This window comes from Spermophilus citellus (assembly GCF_964194105.1).
Source record: "Spermophilus citellus genome assembly, chromosome: 16".
Classification (NCBI taxonomy): domain Eukaryota; kingdom Metazoa; phylum Chordata; class Mammalia; order Rodentia; family Sciuridae; genus Spermophilus; species Spermophilus citellus.
Window position 1 is genome coordinate 80,875,868 of NC_138196.1, and position 21,098 is coordinate 80,896,965.

The following is a 21,098-nucleotide window of genomic DNA, read 5'->3' on the forward strand; positions in this document are numbered from 1 at the left end:
GGTCATTAGGCGCATCTTACAGAAGCAGCGCAAGGATTATGCGCCAGGCATCCCCAGTCCTGGAAACTGGCCACCGTCATTGACTAAAACGCCCTTCAGTTGTTGGGATTCTGGGAGGTTTTCGTTTTTAAGACCAAACAGGCCTCAAAAGAGGTCAGCCGAGATGCTCTGTCCATTCCCCTGAGCTCAACGGGGACCACGTGGCTTTTGCAGAGTCTCAGGTAAGATTTGAGAACACCTGTGTTTGGCAGAAGAACACGGGTGCGGCCCACATGAGGCAAGAGCAGGGCGGCTGCGTCTGTAACTGGTCACCTCTGTCAACATCACCTTGTTGGCCATGAGAATAGTCACTGGGTCCCTGCAGCAGGCACCAGGGCTCCAGAGGGAGCAGGATGTTGTCCACGTCCTGGCAAGATGAGCAGGCTGGAGGGAAGGCAGCCTCCACAGACACACCGATGCCACGTCACCAGAGCCATGTCACCAGAGCCATGGCCAAGCCACTGGATGAGCCAAGGGCGCCTACTCTATGCTGGGTGTGCACATGGCGAATAGAACAGCCATAAACCAAACCAGACCTCCTCCAGCCTTACAACCTGGCCTCAAAACAATCATCACAAGGTGGGGACGATCACAAGGTGACAACTGAGTGCTATGAGTATGTGTACCAGGGATTCAGGGGTCGCTGAGGGAGAGGTGAGCCGTGAAGCAGCAGGAGAGTCACCCGGGCAGAGCAGGGGAAGACCCGTCCAGAAGAGCTGTCCACAGGCAAAGTCCTAGAGGGAGCCGGAGGCGAGTGGGCAAAGCGGCCAGGCTGGGCTGGAGGGGAAAGGAGGGCCTGGCCAGGGGGGCCTCCAGGCCACGGGGGAGCTCTGGGCTTGCCCTTGAGTGTCCAGGAAGGCTGCGAAGCACGAAGATGACAGTCCACTTTAATGCGTCTGTGTGTGGAGGGGGAGGTTCAGAGACTTGGTAAGAAATCCCTATGCCCCACTACAGAGGCGGGGGCCAGGGGTGCAGAGAGGAGAAAGGACTCAGTGACCGTTAGGGCGGCCAGACCTGGAGGTGTGTGGGGAGGAGGGAGGGTGAGTCAAGAAGAGCTGGAGGTTCGGCTTGAGGGAGGAGAAGAGGAACCTGGGAGGACACCCAGAAGAGCCACCATGCAGGCTCAGGGGCAGCAGGTGAGGGTTGGGGTGCGTTTTAGGGAGGGAGCAGGAAAGGGCGTCTCAGGGAAGACCCACCCTGCCGGTGTCCCCTGGCCTCCTCAGTGGGGCTCTGGACATGGGCAGTGAGGCGGGGGAGAGACAGACTTGCCCCCAGGTGACCCGGGGGTGCCAGGGGCCTACAGGTGGAGAAAGGGCAAAGCCGGGCAGGAGGGGGAGCCCACCCCAGGTCCCGGCATGCAGTGCTCAGGTACTGAACTTGAGGCACTCTGCAGAGCTGTTCTCTGCACGCCCAAGTGAAACCATGGTGCTGGAAACACGGGGGTGCCAGATGCTGGGAAGAAGTGGGGTCGGCAGGTCCTGAGGGGACGAGGTGTTGGAGGACCCCGGGGGACCTGAAGACAGAGGATGGGGTTTCAAGGTCTGGGAGGAAGGGGAGTCCTGGGTCCTGTTGGAACTAGCATGAGGGGGACCCTGCATGCGTGTGAGGGAGGGTGATGCCCGACCTCGCTTCCGATGGAAGACAGCCTGTGAGGGAGGGGTGAAAGAGGGAAGGGGACAGCGGTCCCTGCTCAGGCACAGGCGGACCCAGAGCACAGCAGAGAGGAGGAGCCAGAGGAAGCCACCCAGGAGCCCGGGCGCCTCATGACCCAACAAAGCTGCACCCCACCCGCCCCAGGTTCCAGACTCGGCAGTGCCGGCCTGTCTCTTGGCAACTGGATTCAGGGCCATGGCACTCCTAACACCCCAGGGAGTGAAAGAAGTCTTCCAATTCCAGGTGAAGAAAGAGAAAGTGGGACTTTTGAGAGAAAGTTTGCCCCACGGGTCCAGAAATGTGGCGTGTGCCAGGGGTCACTGCAGAGCGGTGTCTCCTCAGGGTGGTGTGTCTTCAGGGGACACCCTGGGCATCCACCTGTCTCTCACACCTCCTGTGATGGGTGCGGCCACATTCCAGGCTCGCCTACCCCTGCTGGTGGCCAGTGTTGGGTCCTGCAGGGACAGCCCCTGGTGTGGCAGAGCCCGCTGGAGAGAAGGGGGATGCTCCTGCCTCCCCAGGAGCCCCGGAACCCTGGGGGCTCTCTGCAGTTGTGCCCACAAGTGTGCGGAGCAGGGGCCTGTGCTGACTTGAGGGAGAAGGGCAGGTGGACCGCCTGGGTCAGGTAGAGGAGAGTGGCCATGGAGAAGAGGTTCTGGGACTGAGGAAAGGGATCGGGCTCCCTGTGCCATCAGAGCAGTCATGGTCCCCAGGGTCCTCCCAGCCAGAGCATCCTTGACCCAGGAGACTGACACCCCCTGGCAGGGTGGGTGTCCCCAGGCAGGGTCCCCTCAGTGGGGAGGAGACCATCACCCCACACCTTTTTCTACCCTGCCCCCTTAAGTGGCATTTGCATCTCCTACGTGTGTTGGTGACTTAGAAGAACCTTCTGGAAGGGCTAAAGAACTCTCAAGCAGCGGGGTCTCACTGCATCAGTCTTTCCCTCCCGCTCTGCCAGAGTGCCCGAGTCCCATGGCTGAGCTTCATTCCTTCCGTGCAACAACGCCTGCCAGACGCCTTGTCTGTCAGTCATCCGCACATTAGTGCGAATTCCATGATCCCATCAACGGGAAACCCGTGGAAAGCAGTCTTGGGGGAAATCAAATTGTTTTAGGGAAGAGGGATCAGGCTGTGACTGAGAGCTTGAGACCCCTCTGGGCCTGCGGTGTCTGCCTCAGGAGTCTCGGAGAAATGAGTTCGAACAAAAGAACAAGTCCCCAGGGAGGAGAAAGAAAGCGGAATTCTCCCGGGAGACCCTCCCTCCCTGTCCCCGGGGTCGGAGGGCCTGGGGGTGGGCCTCTCACTCCTGCGCCATGTCCTGCAGAAACCTAAAGGTCGGGAGCACCTGCGGAGACTCCTGAACTGGGAAGCGTTTGACGAGTTGAGGGACGCGCGCAGGAGCATCCTGCTGGACACCATCTATGACAGCGTCATCTTCGCGGTGGGCAAGGGCTTCCCATGGGTGGAGGTGGTGCAGGTGGTCAAGTTCACTGAAGAGCTGCTCAAGGAAACCAAAGGTATGGACACGGGCTGGGGGCGCCCGTGAGCCCCAGGTCGCCGCCCCGGGAGCCCCGGGGAAGCCAGACCCTTCCTCCCACTAGAACTGGCTCCTCTCACGCTGCCCAGGCCCCCCCAGGGCTGGAGGCTCCTAGGTGTCTGCCAGCCGCGAAACTCGGGGCCCTCGGGCCAGGCCCGCGCTAGCTGGGGTTTGCGTCTGTGGCGTTTCACTTTTGCTTCAATGGTCACGTGTCACCCCTGCTTGCAGCCCCTCGTGGACTTCCCGTGGTGCCCTGGAGGACAGCGAGCCCCCTGGGGTCAGGCTTGCTGGGTGGAATGTGGGGGGCCCCCTTCAGGTCTGAGCTTGCTGGCCTGACATAGAGCTGTCAGGTACATCTGGGGTGCGTCTCGGCCACCCCTGCCCTGGGCACAGCTGTCATGGGGAAGGAGCCCGAGAGCACGTGGTCACACCCGTCCACCTCTTGGGCTCTGAAAGGCAGACTCATTTATGGAGCAAATACCACGTTCAGAATGGCCCTCTGTGCTGCCTTCGCCGCAGTTAACTTGGCCAAGAATCATCCCGAAGGGTCGACTCGAGGGAGAAGGCAGTGAGAAATGGGGTATTTCTAAGAACCCCCTCTTGACAACCTCACCTGTGACCAGATAGAAAAGGCCAAAAGACACTTCCCTGCTGAAGTGGACTCAGCAACGTCAGTGAGAGGCCACACAAGAGCCGGGCGTCCCGGTGGGACAGCGGTGAGAAGCCACCTCCTCGTGCGTTGTGGCCAGCAAGGGCCCAGCACCTGCATCTCCCTGAGGAGCCACATGCAGAATGTGGCCCCAGGTCTTCCCAGTCAGCCTCTGACAGCCCAAGGCCACCGAGGCCGGCCTGAGAGCGGCTGAGGAGACCGGGCCCCAAGGCGACTGGGGCCCTGCTGTGCTAGGGCTCCCCTTCTGTCCTGATGGTCAGGTTGGGTGTGTCCTTGCTTTAGGAGGCCTCGAGTGGGGACCCTGGGGTGGGTGGGCTGCGTGCGGCCTACACATCCCAAGTCGACTGGGAAAAGAATGTCTTTCTGGTATTTTTTGTAACTTTTTTATGTTTAATTTGTTTTATCTTGGAATCATCTCCCAAAAACATAAAATGGGATTTTGACCATGTAGGGGACGTTGGAAGGTCCTCGTTGGGCTTTCTGGGCATGACCAGCAGCGGCCACGGACCCAGGCCACATGACGCCCCCTCTCCCTGTCTTCCCCATATGGTGACTCTGTCCCTGCGTGGGATGCACACGGCCCCGTCCGGATGCAGCCTGAGCTCACTGTCGGGTCCCAGCGCCTGACTCAGTGTCCTCCCCTGAGCTCACCACCTCTCACCATCCCACCAGGCACCACGTCCTCCTCCGCCTCTTGGTGGCCACTGCGTCAAGTCTGAATTCTGCAGCCCACTCACCAAACCGCAGGGTGAATTTTCAGACACATGGTCCCACCAGGTCCCTCTCGGAAGCTGCTCGGGGCTCCCACTGCCCGTCCGGCAGGCGAGGATCAGCCTCTTGCTCTGCTCACCACATGTCCCTCTCCACCCAAGGTGCAGAGCTGCACCAGCCCACACCTCTGGAGCAGTGTCTCCTGGCCGACACCTGCTGCTCCTGGTGGGGAGGCTGTCTGGGTGGCAATCTCCTCAGCAGCATGTGCACAGAGACTCTCAGAGAACTCGAACAAGCTGATCCCCCAGAGGCAGAGGATAGATTCCAGCTGTTGCCTCCATCACCTGTGAAAATTCTCTTCTTGGCCCTGGCAGAGATTTCTCCACAGTCAATGCCAGTCTCAGGAAGAGCTCTGAATGTTTCTGGAGTCCTAATTCTATCATTTCCTAGCTGTGTGACCTTGACAATTGCTTCAACCTCTCTGTGCTTCAGATCACGCATCTATAAAATGAGGATGACTGTGGGGTTGTTGTGTTCGTTTCTATAAAGCACTTGGAAGAGTGACTGGAGTGTTGGGCAGGGTTTGGGCCACACTCCCAAATGGTGAAGTTCTGAAAAATAAAAATCCTCAAAGTCTAAAATTCTGAAGAAAAAATTCTGGAAAAAATAATTTTAAAATATTTATCCAAAAGCCTTTTTTTTTTTTCTTTAACAAGGAAATTTGTTGGAGAGACATGTAGACCTGAAAGATCTGGGTGTTGTGGCACACGCCTGTGGCCCCAGAGGCACAGAAGGCTGAGCCTGGAGGATTGAGGGTTTGAGGCCAGCCTCAGCAACTTAAGATTCTGTCTCCCCACCAGAACAAAGTGACATAACACTTCACAGACTACTTTACAAAAGAAAATAGACAAAGTTTTCGAGGCATAACCCCTCAGGCGTACACGTGACAGTAGCACAGGTCTAACAGCTACCAGCCAGTGAACCAAATCCATGGAGAAACAGTGCAAAGTAAAACGCCGGGAGATGCGCTGTGATGGCGAGCACCAGCACACACCTGCGGTCGTGTGAAGCACCTAGGCAGACCGCCACGGTGGATCACTCAAGAACCACGTCAGGTCACCCATCATGTCCAGTTTCCTGGAAAGCCGAGACCCTGAGACATTTCATCCTTCACAGAAGCCAGTATATAAACATGACACCTCACAAAAAGGAAAAAAAGACATCTTTATTAAGGACATTTCAACATTTTCACATGACACAACGCACACACAAAGTCCACGTTGAATGACACACTTTCAAGGAGTCGAATTTGCAAACAAAACAAAACAAAAAAGCCACCTGCCTGTGATGAATCAGGACTCTCTAAAAAGCCTTTGCACGCTTATACCTGCATTGGAAATGATGCAAAGATGAAATGAACAGCATAGAAAACGGTAAAAGTCACCAACACTAACAAACTAAAACAGTGGAGAAAAGAGCTGTTTCAAAGAAGAATGCAGATTTTAAAGGTCAAAAGCTACGAAAGGCAAAGAGCAGGATGATGTTCACAATCATTGACCAGATTTCAAAGTCTCCCATCAGAACCCACAGTGTTGTTTTTTTTTTCTTTGGGGACATGGCTCCCTTTGAAGAATATGCTCACATTTGCTTCCTACTTGGTGCCACCCTTGGTGAAATTCTCCTGTGACTCCACATCCGCCCGCGTGGGCCTCCCTGTGAAAGCGTCCCCCTGTCTGGGCCGTGGCCTGGTGTTCTTGGGGAGTGTGAAACTCACTCCTCTTGCATTCGCGTGCAGACCCGGAATACGGCACCAACATTTTGAAGACCAAACAGGGACGCTGGTGTCTGTCCTCTCGTCCTCCTCGTACATAACTATTTTCAAACGCGTCAGTAACGTCACTGGCTGCTTCGGGCAAACGCAGCTTTAGTTCATTCAAAGCTCCCGGAGTCCCATCAGCTGAACGAAAGCCAAGGCAGACAAAGGGCGCATTTGTAAACTCAAGCTCTTATTGTTGTTGTATCCACTCATCCGAATTTTCTGCCAGATGCTCTGGGCTGAATGGGAAAACTGACTTTATTGTAACACCTTGAAATGTGCCTTTAGAAGCCTTGATCACACCTAATTCCAGATGTCGTCACGGTGTGGAGATTCCATTGAAATCCTTCTCTTCTGCCAAGTCTACCAAATCTCCAGATAAGCATTTTTAAAGTGCTATGCTTTCCCCAGTTGTGATACATGACCCTGCAAATAAGGTCTAGAATTCGGGGATCTAACAGGAACATGAATTGTGTATTTGACTTTAAAAAATGAGATTGGTTTTGAAAGTGCCATCTATTTGCCAAAGTCAAACGTGCTAGTTTTTGTTGTCTTGAGACAGGTTCTCACTCTGGTGCCCAGGCGGGCCCTGAGCTGCTGGGCTCAAGGGATGCTCCTGCACCCGAAGTCTGTTTTAGGCTGTTAGTAATAAATAGAAGTCTGTCTCTGTCCATAAGCAAATTCCCAAGCGAGAACAGTCCGGCCTCTAATGCGTTTTGTAGCACTGGGGAGGAGCTGTCTCGCACATGCTTGCTTTAGAAAGTCACCAAGACCCTTGATGTCTGCCTTCTCTGACAAAGGCCAGTTTTCGGTGCTACCCGTGAGGAGCAGCAGCAGGACATGACTGAGTAATTTAGCGACTACCCTGCCTGCAACCCAGAACATGGATCCCCTCCCGGCCTCCAGTTTTCCCGCCCTGGTACAGAGCCTCATTTTCCTCCCGCATGGGAATTGCAGCTGGGGATTGGGGCCTTCGGGATTCCAACTTTCAGGACTGCACCCAGAGCCACCCCAGGCCCTCTTCATCGTGCCTCTTGGTTCAGCCTCCTGGTTCAGCGGCTCCCCGCAGCCATGGCCAGCCCCCCCAGGACCCTCCTCACGCCCAGGATGTCTCGCAGCGCTCAGGGCGCCCTCGGCTTGCGTCCATGTCGGCCCTCCTGCGCTGCCTCGCACACCCTCGTGAGCCTGTTCACCCACGTCCTGCCCATTCAATTCAGACTCAACTCCTCAGAGTCCTCCACCTGGACCTCAAGGAAGGCTGGACCCCAAGAGACTTTAATCCCCCCAGGGGAGGGGCTGCACCTGTTCGTCTTTGTCCCCTCTGTCCTCAGAGCCAGACAAGGCACATGGCGTCCACTAGGCATTGAATGAAAACGGGGGTTAACTAAGGAATGAAAGGGAGGACCTCGATGCCCACAGGGACAGAGGTGCCCGGGGAAGGGGAGGCCAGGGCGCCCGCCCTGTACAGGTTGCTCCAGGGAGATGTGTGCTCAGTGGAGTTAGAGGCAGCAGAGCAACGAGGCACCAGACCTGCAGCCAGAAGGTCTGGGTTCAAATCCCACCTCCTCACCTGCTCCTGCTAACCCGGGGAACGCTGGGTACCTCTCTGTGCCCCTGTCTCCTCCTCTGTGAAGTGAGATGGTAACAGCTCCAACCCAGAGGGCAGTGGTTAGTGGGCAGGATTAAACAGGACAGGACATGTGAAGTCTGCAGCAGGTGACTGGCACGCTGGAAGCGCTCACTCACTGTTAGCTACCGCTGCTCCCCGGTCCAGAGGTGGGATGGACCACGGGAGTGTGTGGTCCAGGACAAGGAGTACCACTGCTGACCAGTGCTGCCATTCCTTGGTCTTCCCTCCCTCTGCAGATGGGGTCGGGTAGGGGCCAGCAGAATGGAGGCCCAGGCTACCACAGGGCTGGCTCTAATCCAGCTGCTCCACACAGGGGCACACACACAAGGAGGCCTTGCTGCCCCTCAGCAGGAGAGGAGGGAAGTGTCCACGGCCCTCGTTAGGGGACCTGGCATTGAGGGGCAGGAGCTGCTCACACAGTGGCAGATCAGGCCTTCCCGTCCGCCCTCCCTCCCTGCTCTCCCAGGCACATCCACCTATCACGGTGTGGACGCAGGCCGAGTCACCGGGGTCCCCGGCCTGCTCTAGGGCGATTCTGCTGTGGCTGTCACCCACACTGGCTGGGCTCCTCTTGGCAGGCAGCTTCCCCAGGGCCACTTTGTTGTGGCTCATCTGGGGCTAAGGATGGCTGAGCTCTGTTTGCGTACCAGATAAGGAGGTTGGCAGACAGCATTTAAGGAGGGTCATGTTTGCACAACAATGATTCAGACTCTGCCAGGACAGCTGCCAGTTCCGCTTATCGTGCTGCCTGATCGGGCCCCAGCGGAGGGAGGGAGAGAGCGGCCCTTTATTCAAAAGCATAAGCTGATTCCACCCTGGCAAAGGGCTCAACTCCAGGCCAGAGAGACAGACTTCTACACTTGGCACCTCTCTGCCAGTCTCTGGGAAGCTCTGGACAGATCACACCCACCTGTCCCTCGGGGCCGGGAGTGAAGTCACCAGCCATGGCACAGAGGTGCAGAATTCTTCCAGCATGGGACATCTTGGGGGAGGAAACCCCAGGAAGAGGGCAGAGTTTGCACACTTCCCGAGACCTAGGAGGTTCAGGGGAGGGAGATTGAGGGTGCTCAGGAGGCCCTGCACCAGGACAGGGGTCGAAGGAATAGCTGTTCTCACTCAGTGGAGGGGTGTGGCCCCTGCCCACCTGCTCACCTGCAGGGCCTTGCCCGGTCAACCACCTCCACCACTTTGGACACAGGCCTCTCCGGGTCCCTCCAGACACCTGGAGTAGGAAGGCCCCTTGCCTGCTGGCCTGGCGGGCAGATCCTGGGGCTAGGAGGACCAGTTGGTGGAGGTACAGGGAGGATGGCCAAGTGTGTCATGGCCCTGGTATCTGCAGTTCCACCCACAGCCACTCCTGATTCTTCAGGAAATGTCACCCAGGCCACCAGTGGATGAGAAGGTAGCCACCTGCCTGTCCCCAACAGCTGGAGTCTGGAGGAGGAACGACCCCCAACTCCCCATGAGGTTCTTCTCCTGGGACATGGATGGTTGTACCTCGGGTCTACACTACAAGCCCCCAAGCACCCTCCCCTGGCATCAGGAGCAGCAGAGCCGGGAGCAGGGGCGACAGACCCTCCCTCCAGCAGGAGCAGGAGCACCTCACCAGAGGCCCTCAGGGGTCTCTGGAGGCAACTTCTTTGTCGGAATCTCTACAAAGGCCACTGGCTGGGTCTTAGAGAGAGCATTTCTTGGGACAAATGACAACTATCATTTCCGATACCCCCTGAGCCCCTTTGTCTGCTCAGGCCACCACCACGAAACCCACAGACCAGGTGATTCAACATCGGACATCTGTGTCCACGTGGCTCTGGAGGCGCAGTCCAAGATGAGGGCCTCAGCAGGCCTGGCTCCTCCGGAACCCCTCGGCTTGGCTTGTGAATGGTGTCTTCCCCGAGCCCTCACCTGGCCCTCCTTCTGTGGGTGTCTGTGTCCTAATCTCCTCCTCTTATGAGGACACCAGTGATATGGGATGAAGGCCACCCACATGACCTGTTTTAACCTCAATCCTCTCTTCGGACACCATCTCCAAATGCAGTCACCCTGAGGTCCTGGGGTTGGGACTTTAGCATATAAATTCAGTGGCGCACAACTCACAGAGTGAGGTCACAGCTCACCAGGTGACACTGTCATCAGGAGGCCAGAAATCAAGACCATGCCATAGAAACCTTCCCCGACATCCCCTGGCGGGGCTATCCACCCTCCTGGGGTGGCCCAGTGTGGTGTGGCCACTTACCACAGCCTGGTATCATGGGAAATGTTTTTAAGGGGAGACACTGAGGCCCAGGAGGTGTGCCCACGGGCTGTGCCTACGTCTGTCTGACAGCAGAGGACACCCCCTGGCTGGCAACTGTCCATCTTGATGGAGGCCTGGTCAAGGGGCCATGAGTCCTGAAAAGCAGGAAGCCCGGGAGGAGCCCCTGCGTGAGAGGCATGAGGTGCCAGGAGTAGAAGAAAGAGGGACCAGGCAGACACCTGGGTGTTGGTGCCTCGGTCACCTGGAGTTCCCACAGAATGGGGCGGGACGGGTCCCGGCTCCTGACAGGAAGGCCCTGATGGGTGACTGTCCGGGCCAGCTGAGACGCTGAGCTGCACCCTGTGCTAGACACGCCCCCGTGGGTGGGCAGATGTGCAGGGACCCTCAAGACCGGACCTCTGGCTCTCTGGTGTGACCTCTTGCTTTTCATTCCTTCCTTGGCCTGCTGGACACACGGTCAGCCTCAGGGACCCCCGTCAGAGGGGATGGGGGATTGTGTGGAGCAGCTGGCTCTCTCCGTGCCAGGGCCTGCTTCAGTGAGGTTACCTGGTGCTTCTCATCTCGGGGGAGACTGTGAGGGTGAAGAAGCCCCTCAGCAAGCTGGAGTCCGCGGCAGAGCGTGGCTGGGAGGCACCCACCACACCTCCATGGTGGCTTCGGGGACTGTCCGCCCCATGGAAATTCCTGCATCTTAGAGTGGAAGAGACCAAGAGGTTCCACAGTCCTCGTTCCCCACCCAAGTGCACATTCAGGAACTCTGTCTCCAGCTCTGGGACCCACAGCTGCCAGCTCTGATCTCATTCCTCAGGAGACGAGTGGTTCTCGCTTCTCAAACATTCTTCCTATTATTGAACCAAAGCTGGTCTCTTTGGACTTCTGCCTGATGGCCCTGTCCTGCCACCACTCACTGCAGCGGTCATTCCAGACTGAGTTGCTTAGAAGTCACCCCCTTCCCACAAAAAGGCTGACCAGAAAGGCAACCTCCTCCTCTCCCCTGCAGCCCCATGACTGGGGGCCCAGGCAACTCCTGCCATCCTTCCCCCTGATGTCACTGTGTCCAGGGAACAAAGAGCTTCCCTGACACCACACTGGCCCACACTCCACCTCCCATATGGTCAACAGAGCCACCAGGTGACCACCCAGATGGAGGCCACCCCGTCTCCAGGACTCACGGCCCCAAGGTCAGGCCTTGCCCCTGAGAGCCTGGTGGATTCCAGATTACCTCCCAGGGTGGGGGACACCAGTGGAGGCCTAGGGAAGAGAGGACAAGGACAAGGTTATGTATTGCGGGCCTACTGTGTGTGGCGCACTGTAGAGCACTGGACGCACAGGCTGTCACCCAGCTCCGCCAGGCACGTAGTCCACTGCTTCCACTGGACAGATCAGAACGCCCTCCCCAGAGGGCAGAGCCATGCTGGTGGTCAGGTGGCCAAGGTCAGAGGAGACCAGCACCCTGTGAATTCCCAGCCTCAGCCCCTCACAGGCTCACCGTCCTGCCTTGTTCAGGGCCAGGCTCTGAGTCCCCGCCCATCACCAGTGCTTCGTGTGACAGTGAATGGTGACGGAGAACAGTGTGCGGCTGCCTGCCCACACACGGGGCGTGACCAGACCAGAGCAGCATGCCCAGTCCCAGGGCAGCTGGTGAGGTTTGTGCCAGTCACCATGGTACTCCTTGACCCACCAGGCTGCCTGGAGACGTCAGGAGGGACGTTGCTGGTCCTCCCCCAGAGGGATATCAGGCTGCACCAGGTGACCCACTCCCTCTCCCTGCGGCTCCACCAGGAGCTTTGCACCAGCCCCAGAAATCAGGGGCTCCTGAGGAGACTGCTAGTTCTGCAGCAGGAGGTGGGGGACCTCCCAGGACCTGAAGACCTTGGGGCAGGCAGGAGCTGTGGGAGTGGTCTTAGCCAAGGTGGAGAGCTCTTGGACTCTCACCTGGAACTTCTGCCTGGCCCCAGGCCAGAGGTCATCCGAGCACCACAAAGTCCACGCAGGGCAGCCCCACCCAGATCCAGCTCTCCTCCCTCTACTGGACCCCTTCCCCCTAGGGAGACTCCCCACCACTTTCTGAGTCATTGCTCACCACCCAGGAGCCCCAGGACCTGGGGGCACTGACAAGAAGTAGAACTGTCCCTTCCCCAAGCTGGAAGAGGCATCAGGGAGGACTCTGCTGGCCGGTCCAGGCCCCTGTGCTGGAGCAAGTCCTGCCCATCTCTGGGCCTCAGTTTCCCCATCTTTGAACAAAGGAGCTGGACCAGCTCAGTATTTCCCCCAGTGTGCTCCCTGGTCCCAAGAGACCATTTGTCCTGGGTAGATCTGAGAAGCGCTGCGCTTGCTCAGCCCTTTTGGGTGATCTGCTGAGCTCATTATCATACTGAGACTCCATTTGGTTTCCCAGGATCCCGTTTCTTGGAGACTCTGGCCATGAAACATGCATTTTGATGCAATACCTATTGCAGAATGTCCCCTTGAGTTAGGGGCCCTTCTCACATCCACCTCCTACAAAGAAGCCACTTGGAGCCACATGGTCGGAGTTTGAATTCGGGCTCTGCCACTTACCTGCTGTATGCCCCTGGGCAAATCTCCCGGCCTTTTTGAGCCAATTTCTCGAACAGATGGAAGCGATGATGCCTACCCAGGCCTCGCTGCCCTGGGAGGGGCTGGGGGCCTGGGAGGCCGGGGCGTGCCGGGCCACGTTGCCGTAGGAGACCCCTGACCCAGAGGACCACGCCTGTGTCCTGCCATCGTGGTGCTGCCTCCTGGTCAAGGTCTTCAGCAGCCCCTGCGTGAGAGCAGGGGAGGGACCCAGAGCAGTCAGGGGCACGAGGACAGGGCTGGACAGAGGTGGCAGGCTTGTGCTTTCCTCTGCTTTGCATACTCCTGCTCCAGCTCTGGGCTCTGGCTTTGGGGCAAAGTTAAGCCAGCCAGAGGGGTCTGTGGTTCTTCCCCTTGCAGCCAAGACAGGGGCCACCAGACTGGCTCGTCTGACACTGGTGGCACCTGGCTCCTCTCCCATGCCCACCCAGAGGGGGCAGGCCCTCTCCCCATTCCCTCCTCTGGCTAGCCCGGTGGCCCACCCCTGCACTCCCTGCTGTGCAGCCTCGGAGGCCCCAGAGACCCCCAGTGCATCCTGGTGCCTCTTTGGCCCCATGTGGGAGCGGCTGGCATTGCCATCACAGCGCCTCCTCCGCGCTCCCCTCCCCATTCCTCTCCTCCTCCACTCCTGCAGCTTCCCTCACAGGTGCTGGCCTCCAGGGGCTTGGGGACAACTTCAGGAAGTTCTCAGCAGCCAATGCAAATGAAGGCCACTCCCTGTTATTGAAGAACAATGTGCAGGCACAGATCTGCTCAGCCAGAGGCTTCTCCCTGAGCCCTAATCCCTCTGCTCTGAGTCACTGGGGTGCAGAGCGCTGGTCTCAGGAGCCAGCTTCGGAGGGGAAACGCAGCACTGGCCAGAGAGCGTCTTGGGGCTGCGGTGAGAATCCAGCCAGGGACTGTGCCTGCTTGTAGACTCAGGACAAGGTCCACAGTGGGGTTGTCGGACACCTGCCAGGGTGACCAGCCACAAGGAACACTTGGCCACGTCTGCTACAGCACGCAGCACAATGTGCCTTGCAGACTTCTCGACCAGGCTGGGCTCCGTGCATGATCTCTGGGGTGGTCTTGGCACAGAAGGCAGGCACGGCCACTCACTTGGAGGACCAGTGACCCCCACCCATGCGCTGCCAGGCCATTCTGGAACATAAGCAGGACAGCTTCCGGAAGCTCAGCTCCAAGGAGTCCGGAGAAGTCCAGTGAGCCGCCTGGTGGAGTTCTATTATACTTCTGTGTGGTCCAGCTTTGATGGTCAGAAACGAGGGCCTCGTGCCCATCTGGGATCCCTCTGTTGGCCATTCCTGTACCCTGCCATAGAGCCTCCACCTTCCCGCTGGACCCTGCCAGGCCTCTGCCTCTAGCCTCCAGGCTTCTGAGTGGAGCTGCTCACGTGGTGAACTTCTCCACCTTCGCGGGCTCAGCCCAGAGCAAGCTGCGTGCAGATTCCTGACGCGGTGGTTCCCGAGCTCCGGGCAGCCCTGACGCTCATCCTTGGATGTCCCAGGCTTCTGCGGGAAAGTCCGGCTCTTTGGTGTGGCCTAGAGGCTCCTCCCAAGCTCTCTGTCTGAACTGTCACTCCCAAGCCTTTCTGTCCCCAGCCAGTGCCCCAGAATCAGCTCTGCCTCCGGGAAACTGGAGCTCCATGTGGGTGCCCCCACAGCCACGCTGCCCGCCCCCGCTGGCCTTTAGCCACTGTCCCTGCTGCCCATGAACCTGGGAGCCCCTCCCACCCAGCAGCCTCCGAGGGGGTGACCACATCCATAGTCCACTTGTGCCCCACACCCAGCACATGGGGGGCTCACTGAGTAATTCTTCTAGAATGATGTTCCCCCATACCTCCAGCCACCTGCAAACGCTGCGGTGGCCACCTGTGAGCTCAGGTTCATTCAACCAGTCTCTAAGTCCAGGAGAGGTGCCGGGTGCCGGGCAAGCTCCTTACCCAGTTGCCACGTGCTCAGGACTCACCTTCTGGCGCAGGGCAACACACACCGGTGAACTGCAGTGTGAGGCAGCGCCAGGTGCTCTGGAGAGCAGGGCCTCTGTGGACAGGGCCAGCCCCCATTGCCCCTCTCTCCTTTACCCACCTCTGCCCAGAAAACAGCTCTTATGTTGCCCATCTGGGCTCCTTTGTCACCGTGTCAGAGACCCCTCCCTGACTATCCAGATACCTGCTTTTCCTACTGTGCCCTTCCAGCCCCCGTGGCCCTGTGCAGAGCTAGATTATCTGTATGGCTTCTCCCTAGAACTCCCTGGGGCCTGGAAGAAGAGCTCTTGTGCACAGAGGCCCCCAGTCAGTGTGCGTCAGCTGAGTGAAGAACAGCTTGTCACTGCACTCCGCACAGTGGAGTTGCTTCGCTGGCTCACAATGTCCACCAGGCCCCTGTGGCACATGGTCCAGTGCTGGCCCTGGTGATAGTCCCTCCATGGCAGTCCCAAGCCCAAGCTTTCCCCAGAAAGCCCTGGGATTGAACCAAGGGCCTAGCATGGGGTAGGCAAGCTCTCTACCACCGAGCCACAACCTGGGCCTCAGGCCTTGTGATTTTCTGCTTTGGTCTCTTGGGCGAGCACCGTGAGGGCAGGGGATGGGCCTTATTTACCAGAGCATTGCCAAGACAGGCTGCAGCCATTTATAGGCTCAGCAACAGTCCGGCAAATCTGGCAAATGAGCCTTGGATGGAAGGGAGGGAGGGTTGGGTGGGTGGGTGGCGGGGCCACAGAGCAGGCACACTCTCCTGAGGTGACTGCTGACTCTGGCAGGCTCCGGGTGGAGCACTTGGTCCATGGCCCCAACTGGTCTTCCAACCGGCCTGCAGCATGAATGTGATTGTCCTGCATTTCACATGTGAGCAGGCGAAGGCCCCATGTCACAAGAATGGACAGTGCCCCAATCCTCCAAACCCAGGACCCTGTTCTGAGACGGAGCTCAGCTGGAGTGGGGGCCGTTCTGAGCCTGCAGGTTTGTCCTGAGAGGAGGGTGGCCCAGCCCAGGGACCCTCAACGCTGCACCAGGATCACAACACTGTCCAGAGGCCTCCTTAGGCCATTGTGGGAGATGCAGCCTGAGTATCCAAGACACCCCCAGCACATCCCAGTGAGGCCCACAGTGGAGCAGTGCCCGTCCACTAAGACAGCACCCTACCCCAGGCCTCTGGGGAGGAAGAGGGATAGCCCCACCCAGGATAGCCCCACCCACCCAGCGGCCTCGGGGTGGAGCCAAGTGTGAACAAGAATGGGCAGAGGACTTTCCAGGAGACCTGGGTGTGAGGCCGTGACCCCTCCTGCAGAGCCAGGAGTGATCCTGCCCAGCTGTGGTCTCCCTGAGGGAGCCGGGGAAGGGCTGTGCAGGCGAGCCAGCCCCAGGGTGGAGGCAAGCCCCCAGCACCCATGCTGGACTGCCATCCTCTAATGGCCCTGGAGCGCCAAAGGCGTTGAAACAGTGACATGATGGTCACCTGGCTGCAGCTCCCGCCTTGCAGAGGACACAGTGGGGAGCAGGAAAGCTGTGGCCATGTTCACAGAGGGCTTCAGGGACAGCATCTGTGTGAGAACCACGTCTGCTCACACCCAGGAGCCTGTTCAGCTGCCCCCTGCGTCTGCTCTATGAGTGTCACCAGGCCACACACATGCTCTAGACAACACCCTGTCAAACCCCAGTCACGGGCTGCAGACAACCGACTTCTGCCTTAAACTCCCAAAGGGCCGTGAGCAGCAGGGAACGGGAGGGGACAGGAGGGGTGCTTCCCTCTCCGGAGCTTGCCAAGGCACTACCCTCAGAGGTGAGGCTTTTCAGGGGTCAGTGATCCTTGCCCCACCGAGAGCCCTGGCCACTAGTGCAGCAGTTGTCTGGGCCTTCGCCATCCCTGCGTGCCCCGCTCAGACCAGACCCCTCCAGCACCCTGCCTCCTCCTCAAGAGTCCACGAGGAAACTCTGTGAAGCTCGGCTATTAAGGCAGGGCCCCTGGACAAAACAGGTGAGGACGGACGGCCACTGGAGGCGGGGAAGACGAGCATGGAAGCCAGGCCAGGCGGTGGCACACACCTGAGACCCCAGCAGCTCGCGGGGCAGAAGCAGAGGATCGCAAGGTCAAAGCCAGCCTTGGCAAGTTAGCGAGGCCCTGAGCAACTCAGCAAGACCCTGAATAAGAATTTTAAAAGGGCTGGAGATAGGGCTCAGTGGTTAGGCGCCCCGGTTCAATCCCCAGTACCAAAAACAAAACAGAAAAGTGTGTGTGTGTGAGTGTGTGTGTGGGTGTGGGTGTGTGTGTGTGTGGGTGTGTGTGCGCGTGTGAGTATGCGCGTGTGCATGTGTGTGAGTGTGGGTAAGTGTGTGTGAGTGTGTGGGGGGGTGTGTGTGAGTGTGTCTGTGCGTGTGAGTGTGTGTGGAAGCTAGGGTAAAAGGGAGAGCTGCCTGCTCCACAGCTCCAGAGACAACGAGTGGCAGACAGAATCAGAGCCCAGGCCAGCGGGCCACCAGGGTGATTTTGCCAGCTCACGCTCTGCCCCTGGCCCTCTGTGCCCACAGGCTGCTCCATCACTGAGGCGGTAACGATTCTGGGGAACAAGCTCAGGGACTACCAGAGGCAGTTCAGCACTGCCCACCTGCTGGCCCTCTGCGACTATTTCCACAACACCTTCATCCGCCACTACCGACTCTACCAGTACGTCCTGGGCCAGGACCAGGAGGTCAACCTGACGGTCACCCACCTGGAGGTGTGTGCGCCGCCCCAGCCCCTCCCGCTGGCCGAGGGCACGGACAGGGAGGTGTGGCATCACGAGCAGCAGCTGGCCGAGCTGCGGACGGCCGAGGTGCAGAAGCGCACCAACATGCTGCTCCTGAAGGAGACGCTGAGCCTGGAGCAGGCGCACATGCTGCAGAAGGCCTTTGGGGGCCAGGTGGTGCCCGCAGGGGCGCCCGCAGAGCCGCACCGGACCCTGAGGAGAGAGGTGAGGCTCCCGCTGCCGGCGCTCACTTCCCGCGGGGACACAGGCTGGACTCCGACACAGCCTCGTCTTCCACACGGAAGCACGTAGGAACCCGGTGTGTCCCGCGGGCCGTGCCTGCAGGTGCCATGACACCTCCCTGCAGGACAGACACTGTGTCCCCATTTTGATGGTGAGACAAATGAGGCTCAGTGAACTTACTCTGCCCAAAGCCACCAAGCTAACCTGGGTAGAGGTTACAGTGGGCCTAGGGTCTGGCCGACCCTAAGTCCATGTTCTGTCACACTGTCATTGTGGATCTGCAGATTTTCCTAATGCCCTGGTCCACGGAGGCCCAGGGACCATGGAGGAAGGAGCATGGAGACCGCTCAGGGAGGGGGTTTGGGTGAGGCCAGGCAGGACCAGAAGGGTCTGGTGGTGGATGTGAGACACAGCTGCCCTGCCCATGGGTACAAAGACCCCAGGCCCCCGTGGCCAGCGCCTCCCCAACCTCTCGTATCATGGCGACCAGCCTGAGGGAGTTGAGGCCAGCTCTAGCTCTACACAGGTACTGGCACTGTCTTGGTCACCTGGTCTTTGAACACAGAGACGAGCGTGTGCACGTGTGTAGGTGTGTGCCTGTGTTGTGGGCACTGGGCGGGGGGGGGGGGCAGGGGAAAGGGCTGTGTGTCCCCAAGGAGTTTCGTAGTTTGTCAGTTAGTTTTGGTTTCTGAATTGTCACCTGATGAGGAAAGAATTCCTTTGAAATTCAAAAACATATTTGGAAAATCTCTAAAGAAAAATTAAAACGACAGAATGGATGGTACTCATCCAAGGCTAGGTCTGCAGAAACACAGCACATCCAGGTGCCATGTAACCTCAGTGCATTAAGGTATCCCACAGGGACCAGGCACAGTGGTGCCACCGTGATCCCAGCAACCCAGGAGGCTGAGGCAGTTCAAGGCCAGCCTGGGCAATTTAGGAAGACCATGTCTCAAAGTAAGAATAAGGGCTGGGGCTAGAGCTCCATGCAGAGTAGCACAGTCCCCAGTACCCCCCCCCCACACACACACACAGGCATCCAATGGGGACTGAGTAGAATCCAGGCACCAGCCTGTCTGCAGCCCTCTTCAGGGGACCTCGCTGCAGAATATGTGAGGTCCCCACTCCTGCTCTCTCTACACACTCGACAGCCCCTCCTGCCCACTCTCCCTGCCCTGTCTGGCTCATGAGCCGAGGCCCCTCCACGTGTGCCCTGGCAGTTGGCCTGAGCTGGCAGCCCTAAGCTCCACAGAAAGAGCATGGGGCATCAGCTTGTAGCCCATGTCCCCAGGACTCAAGGAGGAACAGTATTCTCATTTTAGGAGGCGGGGACAGATATTTTGAGGCTAATGCAAAATTCTGCATGGGTTTTGCTTGTTTGTTTGTTTGTTTGTTTGTTTGTTTGTTTGTTTTGGGTGCTGGGGATGAATTCAGGGGCACTCGACCACTAAGCCACATCCCCAGCCCTATTTTGTATTTTATTTAGAGACAGGGTCTCACTGAGCTGCTTAGTACCTCACTTTTGCTGAGGCTGCTTTGAACTCACAGCCCCCAAGCCGCTGGGTGTGCATGGGTTTTTAAGCTAAAATACAGACCTCAGATGTATCAAGGAATATTCCAGAACGTCCCCCACATCCCTGGATGGGCATAACCTCTCCTTTGTTGGCTGGCTACTCAGGCAGGAACTGGAGCAAAGGGTTACATGTCCCTGTCTCCAGGATGCTATGGCACCAGGAGTTGACAGAGACCGCTTCCTGGTGACATGGCAGTTGGTGGCTCAGTTTCCCTCTTCCCACAGCTGACGGGAGGACACGCCCACTTCCTGGAGTAGTTTCCCTTTCTGTCCAAAAAGGACTTGGAGATGTGACAATGGGCAGGGAGAGGGGAGCCCGATAGAGAGAGCGGGGCCAGTTGACACAGCCGATCCTGTGGCCTGCAGGGCGGTGTGGGTGGAGAGGACCGTGGAGGTGTTCAGCTCAGGGAGGGCTGGGAAGGGCTTCCTGGGGGCCCGGCTCACCAGCCTCTGGCCCCCAGGTTCTGGAGCGCCTGGTCAGCGAGGCCATCCACATCCAGATCGAGTGCCTGCAGGAGCTGCTGCAGTACGAGATCCAGGTCACGTTTGACATCCTGGACCTGCGGCTTCAGAGGAAGACCATGAGTCTCAACGCCCCGCTCCCCTTCCCCCCACTCCCCGGCAATCCGGGGCGAGAGGACACTCACCAGAAGCCCAACAAAGGGAACAAGGGAAAGAAAGCCAAAGCAAAGAAGTGAAGTCCCTGCCCAGGCGCCCAGAGGCGACCAGGGAAGGGTTATATGGTGTGCTCAGCACCCAACAGAGCAGAGGCTTCTAGTGATTAAAAGAAAAAAGCAAAATGCATCCTGAGTCTGTCTTGGAAACCTTCTTCAGCATCGGAAATCCAGCCCAGCTGTGTGCCCTGGTGACGGGAGAGGGTGCCCGCCTCGGCCCAATACGGCACAGGGCGTCCTCTTGGCCCGGAGTCAGGCACCCAGCGGCTGAATCTGAGCGAGTGGGCTTGGGCAGTAAGGATCGGGGAGCCCAACACCAGCCACCAGCCGGCTCCGGCTCTAGCTCCGGGCTTCCCTTAGCTGACGGGCATCTTCCACCCAGATGTTCACCACGGGATCAGCTCAGAGGGGTGGATGGGGGGCGGGGAGCTTGCAGAACCTCACACTTCCAGAAAGCGCCACCCAGGAGGAGGTCAGAGACCTGGCATGAGCCCTGCTTTGCCGCTGGTCTAATGTGTCACTCTGCCTGTGTCCCTTCTGTCCCTGGGTCCCTGCTGTCAGGTGGGAGGTTTGTGGGTGTGGCCAAGGTCCCTCTCACAACATCCTAGGACAGAGGCAAGACCAGGTCGCTGTTCCTGTGTGTCAAGGACTTCACAGTTCAAGGGGGTTAGTATCAACGTCACCCATCGAGGGAGCCAAAGAGCCAGGGCGAGACCCCAGTCCTCAGGACTCCTCCTCTTTCTCTGCTCTTCCCAGGGCACCGTGCCACTCAGGCAAACCATGGCAAGACTGCTGTCGCTGCTGGCCTGACAGGGACTCTGCCCCCAAGTCAGGCAGGAAGGACCTTACCACACACTGCCAGAGAGTGAGGCCCCCTGGTGCCCAGGGTCCCCGGGCCCAGCACTACTCACTGTCCAGAGGCACTGGAAGGAGCAGCCCAACACTGGGTGGTCCCTTCAGTAGAAGTGATTGCTAGCCCCT

At 58.4% G+C, this 21,098-nt stretch overlaps 1 protein-coding gene across 1 annotated transcript; it reads left to right on the top strand.

Annotated features, from left to right (window-relative positions):
- Nucleotides 1–2,887: 2,887 nt before the first annotated feature.
- Nucleotides 2,888–20,141, top strand: LOC308635044 (uncharacterized protein C8orf74 homolog; the record flags this gene model as incomplete). The annotated part of the gene is made up of 3 exons (XM_081269310.1): nt 2,888–3,209; nt 17,431–17,852; nt 19,905–20,141. Coding segments are annotated over 3 exons (981 nt in total), but the record flags the coding sequence as incomplete, so codon positions are not given.
- Between the last annotated feature and the right edge of the window lie 957 nt (nt 20,142–21,098).